A 10,839-nucleotide genomic window follows, 5' to 3' on the forward strand; every position below is an offset into this window, starting at 1 on the left:
AACTTCAGACGGGCCTGGACATGTACTGGCTTAAGCAGGGGACACGTGCCTGGCACTGCAGTATTTGAGTCCCTGGCGGCGTAGTGTGTTACTGATGGTAGGCTTTGTTACTTTGGTCCCAGCTCTCTGCAGGTCATTCACTAGGGTCCCCGTGTGGTTCTGGGATTTTGCTCACCGTTCTTGTGTGATCATTTTGACCCCACGGGGTGAGATCTTGCGTGGAGCCCCAGATCGAGGAGATTATCAGTGGTCTTGTATGTCTTCCATTTCCTAATAATTGCTCCCACAGTTGATTTCTTCAAACCAAGCTGCTTACCCTATTGCAGATTCAGTCTTCCCGGCCTGGTGCAGGTCTACAATTTTGTTTCTGGTGTCCTTTGACAGCTCTTTGGTTGGCCATAGTGGAGTTTGAAGTGTGACTGTTTGAGGTTGTGGACAGGTGTCTTTATAATACTGATAACAAGTTCAAACAGGTGCCATTAATACAGGTAACGAGTGGAGGACAGAGGAGCCTCTTAAAGAAGAAGTTACAGGTCTGTGAGATTCAGAAATCTTGTCGTTTGTAGGTGACCAAATACTTATTTTCCACCATAATTTGCAAATAAATTCATAAAAATCCTACAAATGTGATTTTCTGGAATTTTATTTTCCAATTGTCTGTTTCATAGTTAGCGTGTACCTATGATGAAAATTACAGAGCCTCTCTCATCTTTTAAGTGGGAGAACTTGCACAATTGGTGGCTGACTAAATACTTTTTTCCCCACTGTATGTAGTATTGTCATTCATGTTATTGTAATTACATTCAAGCTCCTGCAGGATTATTACAAACATACATTTACCTTGTAAATATATCTGTCTGTCCACAGCACAAGTCAGCTGGATGGAGGACATGTGATTGAGTATTGAAATAGAAGAAGATGAATGAATGGACCCGCTGTATTATACACTAACAGGACCAGATGTGTTAGAAGATGAATGAATGGACCTGAATACACACCTGGTCTTTCCATGACTGACCAGGTGAAAGCTATGATCCCTTATTGATGTCACCTGTTAAATCCACTTCAATCAGTGTAGATGAAGGGGAGGAGACCGGTTAAAGAAGGATTTTTAAGCCTTGAGACAACTGAGACATGGATTGTGTATGTGTGCCATTCAGAGGGTGAACGGGCAAGACAAAATATTTAAGTGCCTTTGAAACGGGGTATGGTAGTAGGTGCCAGGCGCACCGGTTTGAGTGTGTCAAGAACTGCAACGCTGCTGGGTTTTTCACACTCAACAGTTTCCCGTGTGTATCAAGAATGGTCCACCATCCAAAGGACGTCCAGCCAACTTCACACAACTGTGGGAAGCATTGGAGGCAACATGGGCCAGCATCCCTGTGGAACGCTTTCGACACCTTGTAGAGTCCATGACCCGACGAATTGAGTTTGTTCTGAGGGAAAAGGGGGGGGGGGGGGGGGGTGCAACTCAATATTAGGAAGGTGTTCCTAATGTTTTATCCAATCAGTGTACACTAACATGACTAGCAATGGGATTTAATTAGTTCAGTTCAAATACAAACAACTGGAGAATGAAGAGGGATAAATCATATACCGTTTTGAGAAGACAGACAGTCCAGTTTCCTGTCAGACAGGATAGATGTGGTGAAACAGTATATTGTATTTGGACGTGAGCGTCCATCTTGAGAGATCTATCCGTGGTGTGGAATGTTTGGAACCTTATCCAAGCAGTCCTCCATCAACAGTGGATCTGAGGAGATCTGAGTACATCCGATTGGTGGTTGCATTCTGATTGGTGGGTTCAGGCTGAGGAGAGGATCTGATTGGTGGGTTCAGGCGGAGGAGGAGCCGTCCACTTCCAGAGCATCGGAGATCAAGATGGAGATCTGAGAAAACGATGGTCTCTCCTCCGCTCTCTAGAGAGAGGGGGAAGAGCGAGAGAGGTGGGGAGAGCGAGAGAGGTGGGGAGAGCGAGAGAGGTGGGGAGAGAGAGTGAGAGAGAGAGAGAGAGAGAGAGAGAGATGGGGAGAGAGAGATGGGGAGAGAGAGAGATGGGAAGAGAGAGAGATGGGAAGAGAGAGAGATGGGGAGAGAGAGAGATGGGGAGAGAGAGAGATGGGGAGAGAGAGAGATTAATAGTGTGTAAGGTTGAACTTCCTTTCTTTTCTCTCCAAAACTCTTGAGCGTGCCGTCTTTAGCCAACTCTCTTGCTATCTCTCTCAGAATGACCTTCTTGATCCAAACCAGTCAGGTTTCAAGACTGGTCATTCAACTGAGACTGCTCTTCTCTGTGTCACGGAGGCTCTCCGCACTGCTAAAGCTAACTCTCTCTCCTCTGCTCTTGTCCCTTCTAGACCCCTGTCTGCTGCCTTTGATACTGTGAACCATCAGATCCTCCTCTCCACCCTCTCCGAGCTGGGCATCTCCGGCGCGGCTCACTCTTGGATTGCGTCCCTACCTGACCGGTCGCTCCTACCAAGTGGCGTGGCGAGAAGCTGTCTCCGCACCACGTGCTCTCACCACTGGTGTCCCCAGGGCTCAGTTCTAGGCCTCTCCTATTTTCTCTATACACCAAGTCACTTGGCTCTGTCATATCCTCACATGGCCTCTCCTATCATTGCTACGCAGACGAAACACAACTAATCTTCTCCTTTCCCCCTTCTGATAACCAGGTGGCGAATCGCATCTCTGCATGTCTGGCAGACATATCAGTATGGATGACGGATCACCACCTCAAGCTGAACCTGGGCAGACGGAGCTGCTCTTCCTCCCGGGGAAGGAGTGCCCGTTCCATGATCTCGCCATCACGGTTGACAACTCCGTTGTGCCCTCCTCCCAGAGTCGCGAGAGCCTTGGCGTGACCCTGGACAACACCCTGTCGTTCTCTGCTAACATCAAAGCAGTGACCCGATCCTGTTAGGTTCATGCTCTACAACAGTCGGAGAGTACGACCCTGCCTTACAGGAAGCGGCACAGGTCCTAATCCAGGCACTTGTCATCTCCGGTCTGGATTACTGCAACTCGCTGTTGGCTGGGCTCCCTGCCTGTGCCATTAAACCCCCTACAACTCATCCAGAACGCGCAGCCCGTCTGGTGTTCAACCTTCCCAAGTTCTCTCACGCTCACCCGCTCCTCCGCACACTACACTGGCTTCCAGTTGAAGCGCATCTGCTACAAGACCATGTGGTAGCATTGCCTACGGAGCTGTGAGGGGAACGGCACCTCCGTACCTTCAGGCTCTGATCAGGTCCCTACACCCAAAAAGAGGCATTGCGTTCATCCACCTCTGGCCTGCTGGCTCCCTACCTCTGCTGAAGCACAGGTTCCTGCTCAGCCCCAAAAAGTCAAAACTGTTCGCTGCTCTGCACCCCAATGGTGGAACAAGCTCCCACGAGCCAGGACAGCGAGTCACTCACCACCTTCCGGAGACATTTGAAACCCCACCTCTTTAAGGAACACCTGGGATAGGATAAAGTAATCCTTCTACCCCATCCTTACCCCACCCCACCCCCCTCAAAAAAATTATCTGGATAAGAGCGTCTGCTAAATGACGTAAATGTAAATGTAAAAGTGCCCAGAACCACTGGTCCGAAATCTGATATTTCCCTCTAATGGTTCAGGACTAGACTAGATCCTACATCGGGTCATCTATAGTGAATAAAAATATAAAACGCAACATGCAACAACGGTTACAGTTCATATATGAGGAAATCAGTCAATTGAAATAAATTCATTAGGTCCTAATCTATGGATTTCACATGACTGGGAATACAGATATGCATCTGTTGGTCACAGATACCTTTAAAAAAAAGGTAGGGGCGTGGATCAGAAAACCAGTCAGTATCTGGTGTGATCACCATTTGCCTCATGCAGCGCGACACATCTCCTTCACATAGAGTTGATCAGGCTGTTGATTGTGGCCCACTCCTCTTCAATGGCTGTGCGAAGTTGCTGGATATTGGCGGGAACTGGAACACACTGGCGTGCACGTTGATCCAGAGCATCCCAAACATGCTCAATGGGTGACATGTCTGTGAGTATGGCAGGCATGGAAGAACTGGGACATTTTCAGCTCTCCAGGAGTTGTGCACAGATCCTTGTGACTGTAGTGCGCATTATCATGCTGGAACATGAGTTGATGGCGGCAGATGAATGGCACGACAATGGGCCTCAGGATCTTAATCGGTTTCTCTGTGCATTCAAATTGCCATCGATAAAATGCAATTGTGTTCGTTGTCCGTAGCTGATGCCTGCCCATACCATAACCCCACCGCCACCATGGGGCACTCTGTTCAAAACATTGACATCAGCAAACCGCTCACCCACACGACTCCATACACGTGGTCTGTGGTTGTGAGGCCAGTTGGACGTACTGACAAATTCTCTAAAACGACGTTGGTGGCTTATGGTAGAGAAATTAACATTACATTATCTGGCAACAGCTCTGGTGGACATTCCTGCAGTCAGCATGCCAATTAAACACTCCCTCAAAACTTGAGACATCCTGAGTGGCGCAGCGGTCTAAGATATACGGACAGCCAGCCGAGGCGGCGCACAATTGGCCCAGCGTCGTCCGGGTTTGGCCGGCTGGGATGTCCTTGTCCCATCGCACTCTAGCGACTCCTGTGGCGGGCTGGGTGCCTGCATGCTGACACGGTCGCCAGGTGTACTGTGTTTCCTCCGACACATTGGCGCAGCTGGCTTCCGGGTTAAACGAGCAGTGTGTCAAGAAGCAGTGCGGCTTGGAGGGGTCGTGTTTCGGAGGACGCATGGCTCTTCGCCTCTCCAGAGTCCATTTCGGGAGTTGCAGCGATGGGACAAGACTGTAACTACCAATTGGATACCGCGAAATTGGGGAGAAAAATTTAAATATAATAATATTGCCTTTTGTACCCTGTGTAATGATCATGATGTTTAATCAGCTTCTTGATGCCACACCTGTCAGGTGGATGGGATTATCTTGGCAAAGGAGAAATGCTCATTAACAGGGATGTAAACAAATTTGTGCACAGAATTTGAGAGAAATACGATTTTTTTTGTGCGTACGGAAATGTTTTGGGATCTTTTATTTCAGCTCATGAAACATGGGACCAACACTTTACATGTTGCGTTTATATATGTTTTTAGTGTATCTTCTGCCTCAAACATTCACAATACAGGAAGCAGGAAGTAGGAAGCAGGAAGTGTACGATGTACCTCGTGCCAGCAGCGCTGCATGATGTCATAGATGTTGGGCGTGGCCTTCTTGGGTCTGTAGAGGCGATGTCCCTGTGACACCATCCTCACTACCTCATGGTTAGGGTTGTGATCAAACGGCATCTTCCCTTCTGTAAACACCTCCCACATCAACACACCTGACAGACACACACACACACACACGTCAATACACACACAAATCAATAGACCGTCCACACACACAAACACACAGTGACCACCTACCGAAGGACCACACGTCAGACTTGCTGCTGTACTTGCAGAAGTTGAACACTTCAGGAGGAGACCATTTGACTGGGAACTTAGCTCCCGATGAACTAGTGTACTGGTCATCTAGCACGTACCTAACACACACACACACACACACACACACACGCAGGTTAGAACACAAAGAGGGAGATTGCGTAATTGAGAATCCTCCATCTCGCCCAGACCGTGAGCAGAGCAACAGGCCCAACCCACACTATTACACCTAAGAGGTGCAGTTGAAGTCGGAAGTTTACATACACTTAGGTTGGAGTCATTAAAACTTGTTTTTCAACCACTCCACAAATTTCTTGTTAACAAACTAAAAGTTTTGCCAAGTCGGTTAGGACATCTTACTTCGCAGATGACAAGTCATTGGTTTCCAACAATTGTTTACAGACAGACTATTTGACTTTATAATTCACTGTATCACAATTCCAGTGGGTCGAAAATGATGTCATGTGGCTTGTAAGTCTGATAGGCTAATTGACATAATTTGAGTCAATTGGAGAGTGTACCTGGATGTATTTCAAGGCCTACCTTCGAACTCAGTGCCTCTTTGCTTGACATCATGGGACAATCAAAAGAAAATCAGCAAAGACCTGCGAAAACATGTGTAGACCTCCACAAGTCTGGTTCATCCTTGGGAGCAATTTCCAAACGCCTGAAGGTACCACGTTCATCTGTACAAACAATAGTACGCAAGTATAAACACCATGGAACCACGCAGCCGTCATACCGCTCAGGAAGGAGACGCGTTCTGTCTCCTAGAGATGAACGTACTTTGGTGCGAAAGGTGCTGGAGAAATGTCCTCTGGTCTGATTAAACAAAAATATAACTTTTTGGCCATAATGACCATCGTTATGTTTGGAGGAAAAAGGGGGTTGCTTGCGGCTTTAAGAACACCATCCCAACCGTGAAGCACGGGAGTGGCAGCATCATGCTGTAGGGTGCTTTGGCTGCAGATGGGACTGGTGACTTCACAAAAATAGATGGCCATCATGAGGAAGGAAAATTATGTGTGTATATATCCTCAAGACATCGGGGGTCAGGAAGTTAGCTTAAGGTCACAAATGGGTCTTCCAAATGGACAATGACCCCAAGCATACTTCCAAAGTTGTGGCAAAATGGCTTAAGGACAACAAAGTCAAGGTATTGGAGTGGCCATCACAAAGCCCTGACCTCAATCCTAAAGAAAATGTTTCAGTTACAAACCTGATTCAGTTACACCAGCTCTGTCAGGAGGAATGGGCCAAAATTCACCCAACTTATTGTGGGAAGCTTGTGGAAGGCTACCCAAAACGTTTGACCCAAGTTAAACAATTTAAAGAAGCAACGCTACCCAAATACTAATTAGTGTATGTAAACCTCTGACCCACTGGGAATGTGCGATGAAAGAAATAAAAAGCTGAAATAAATCATTCTCTCTACTATTATTCTGACATTTCACATTCTTAAAATAAAGTGGTGATCCTAACTGACCTAAGACAGGGAATTTTTACTAGGATTAAATGTCAGGAATTGTGAAAAACTGAGTTTAAATGTATTTGGCTAAGGTGTATGTAAGCTTCCAACTTCAACTGTATATATCAGATGCTCAACATGCTCTGCTCACACCTACTGTAATGGTTTGGGCCTAAACAAAAAACAACATTAGACACTTGATGGTTGTCCTTCTGGAAGGTTCTCCGGAAGTACTCTGTAGCTCTGTCAGAGTGAGCAGGCATACTAGCCCAAGCCAATGGCATGTACCAGATGCTCAGCAATTACTGGCCTGAGACCAAACCACACGACCAACAACATTAGACACTTTATGGAACACAAAGCCTTCACTATTTCATCCTGGAATATCCAAGGCCTGAGGTCATCTGCCTTTGGCCTAAAGAGCAGGGACCTGGACTTCACCAAAGAAATCCGAAATACAGACATTGTCATCCTACAAGAAACATGGTATAGAGGAGACGGACCCACTGGTTGCCCTCTAGGTTACAGAGAGCTGGTAGTCCCATCCACCAAACTACCAGGTGTGAAACAGGGAAGGGACTCAGGGGGTATGCTAATTTGGTATAGAGCAGACCTTCCTCATTCTATTAAATTAATCAAAACAGGAACATTTTACATCTGGCTAGAAATTAATAAGGAAATGATCTCAACAGAGAAAAATGACCTCCTGTGTGCAACCTACATCCCTCCACTAGAATCCCCATACTTTAATGAAGACAGCTTCTCCATCCTGGAGGGGGAAATCAACCATTTCCAGGCCCAGGGACATATACTAGTCTGTGGTGACCTAAATGCCAGAACTGGACAAGAACCTGACACCCTCAGCACACAGGGGGACAAACACCTACCTGGAGGTGACAGCATTCCCTCCCCCATATGCCCCCCTAGGCACAACTACGACAACATAACCAACAAAAATGGGTCACGACTCCTGCAGCTCTGTCGCACACTGGGTATGTACATAGTCAATGGTAGGCTTCGAGGGGACTCCTATGGTAGGTACACCTATAGCTCATCTCTTGGCAGTAGTACTGTAGATTACTTTATCACTGACCTCAACCCAGAGTCTCTCAGAGCGTTCACAGTCAAACCACTGACACCCCTATCAGATCACAGCAAAATCACAGTCTAAATGAAATACAAAACCTCCAACCCTTATACAGCTTAGTGCCAGCATTGGTTTGTGATGGTAAATAGACGGCTACGAGAGAGAGAGAGAGAGAGAAAGATCAATTTGGCATGAGGGTCTGCTATACAAATTGATGGAAAGTGGGGTTGGGGGAAAAACATACGACATTATAAAATCCATGTACACAAGCAAGTGTGCGGTTAAAATTGGCAAACAACACACACATTTCTTTCCACAGGGCCGTGGGGTGAGACAGGGATGCAGTTTAAGCCCCACCCTCTTCAACATATACAGTGGGGAGAACAAGTATTTGATACACTGCCGATTTGGCAGGTTTTCCTATTTACAAAGCATGTAGAGGTCTGTAATTTGTATCATAGGTACACTTCAACTGTGAGAGACGTAATCTAAAACAAAAATCCAGAAAATCACATTGTATGATTTTTAGGTAATTAATTTGCATTTTATTGCATGACATAAGTATTTGATCACCTACCAACCAGTAAGAATTCCGGCTCTCACAGACCTGTTAGTTTTTCTTTAAGAAGCCCTCCTGTTCTCCACTCATTACCTGTATAAAAGACACCTGTCCACACACTCAATCAAACAGACTCCAACCTCTCCACAATGGCCAAGACCAGAGAGCTGTGTAAGGACATCAGGGATAAAATTGTAGACCTGCACAAGGCTGGGATGGGCTACAGGACAATAGGCAAGCAGCTTGGTGAGAAGGCAACAACTGTTGGTGCAATTATTAGAAAATGGAAGAAGTTCAAGATGACGGTCAATCACCTCTCGGTCTGGGGCTCCATGCAAGATCTCACCTCGTAGGGGCATCAATGATCATGAGGAAGGTGAGGATCAGCCCAGAACTACACGGCAGGACCCGGTCAATGACCTAAAGAGAGCTGGGACCACAGTCTCAAAGAAAACCATTAGTAACACACTACGCCATCATGGATTAAAATCCTGCAGCGCACGCAAGGTCCCCCCTGCTCAAGCCAGCGCATGTCCAGGCCCATCTGAAGTCTGCCAATGACCATCTGGATGATCCAGAGGAGGAAATGGGAAGAAGGTCATGTGGTCTGATGAGACAAAAATAGAGCTTTTGGTCTAAACTCCACTCGCCGTGTTTGGAGGAAGAAGAAGGATGAGTACAACCCCAAGAACACCATCCCAAGCCGTGAAGCATGGAGGTGGAAACATCATTCTTTGGGGATGCTTTTCTGCAAAGGGGACAGGACGACTGCACCGTATTGAGGGAGGATGGATGGGGCCATGTATCGTGAGATCTTGGCCAACAACCTCCTTCCCTCAGTAAGAGCATTGAAGATGGGTCGTGGCTGGGTCTTCCAGCATGACAACGACCCGAAACACACAGCCAGGGCAACTATGGAGTGGCTCTGGAAGAAGCATCTCAAGGTCCTGGAGTGGCCTAGCCAGTCTCCAGACCTGAACCCCATAGAAAATCTTTGGAGAGTGCTGAAAGTCCGTATTGCCCAGCGACAGCCCCGAAACCTGAAGGATCTGGAGAAGGTCTGTATGGAGGAGTGGGCCAAAATCCCTGCTGCAGTGTGTGCAAACCTGGTCAAGACCTACAGGAAACATATGATCTCTGTAATTGCAAACAAAGGTTTCTGTACCAAATATTAAGTTCTGCTTTTCTGATGTATCAAATACTTATGTCATGGCAATAAAATGCAATTAATTACATAAAAATCATACAATGTGATTTTCTGGATTTTTGTTTTAGATTCCGTCTCTCACAGTTGAAGTGTACCTATGATAAAAATTACAGACCTCTACATGCTTTGTAAGTAGAGAAAACCTGCAAAATCAGCAGTGTATCAAATACTTGTTCTCCCCACTGTATATCAACCAATTGGCGAGGGCACTAGAACAGTCTGCAGCACCCGGCCTCACCCTACTAGAATCTGAAGTCAAATGTCTACTGTTTGCTGATGATCTGGTGCTTCTGTCCCCAACCAAGGAAGGCCTACAGCCGCACCTAGATCTTCTGCACAGATGCTGTCAGACCTGGGCCCTGACAGTAAATCTCAGTAAGACAAATAATGGTGTTCCAAAAAAGGTCCAGTTGCCAGGACCACAAATACAAATTCTATCTAGACACCGTTGCCCTAGAGCACACAAAAAACTATACATACCTCGGCCTAAACATCAGCGCCACAGGTAACTTCCACAAAGCTGTGAACGATCTGAGAGACAAGGCAAGAAGGGCCTTCTATGCCATCAAAAGGTACATAAAATTCGACATACCAATTAGGATCTGGCTAAAAATACTTGAATCAGTTATAGAACCCATTGCCCTTCATGGTTGAGGTCTGGGGTCCGCTCACCAACCAAGGATTCACAAAAAATGGGACAAACACCACATTGAGACTCTGCATGCAGAATTATGCAAAAACATCCTCCGTGTACAACGTAAAACACCAAATAATGCATGCAGAGCAGAATTAGGCAGATACCCGCTAATTATCAAAATAAATAAAAAAAACATTAAATTCTACAATCACATAAAAATAAGCGATTCCTAAACCTTCCATAACAAGGCCATCACCTAAAGAGAGATGAACCTGGAGAAGAGTCCCCTAAGCAAGCTGGTCCTGGGGCTCTGTTCACAAACACAAACAGACCCCACAGAGCCCCAGGACAGCAACACAATTAGACCCACCCAAATCATGAGAAAACAAAAAGATAATTACTTGACACATTGGAAAGAATT

At 46.3% G+C, this 10,839-nt stretch overlaps 1 protein-coding gene across 1 annotated transcript in view; it reads right to left on the bottom strand.

Moving 5' to 3' along the window:
• Positions 1-1,476: 1,476 nt before the first annotated feature.
• The window catches only part of LOC121554638 (tyrosine-protein kinase Tec-like), a 47,748-nt gene continuing 38,385 nt past the window's right edge, over positions 1,477-10,839 (bottom strand). Inside the window, exons 17-19 of the mRNA XM_041868296.2 lie at positions 5,443-5,561; positions 5,200-5,357; positions 1,477-1,919 (exon numbers count right to left, since the gene is read on the bottom strand). Coding sequence (XP_041724230.1) covers positions 1,836-1,919; positions 5,200-5,357; positions 5,443-5,561 — 361 coding nt within the window. The 3' untranslated portion in view covers positions 1,477-1,835. The remainder of the gene's footprint in view (positions 1,920-5,199; positions 5,358-5,442; positions 5,562-10,839) is intronic.

This window comes from Coregonus clupeaformis, unplaced genomic scaffold (assembly GCF_020615455.1).
Source record: "Coregonus clupeaformis isolate EN_2021a unplaced genomic scaffold, ASM2061545v1 scaf2872, whole genome shotgun sequence".
Lineage (NCBI taxonomy): Eukaryota > Metazoa > Chordata > Actinopteri > Salmoniformes > Salmonidae > Coregonus > Coregonus clupeaformis.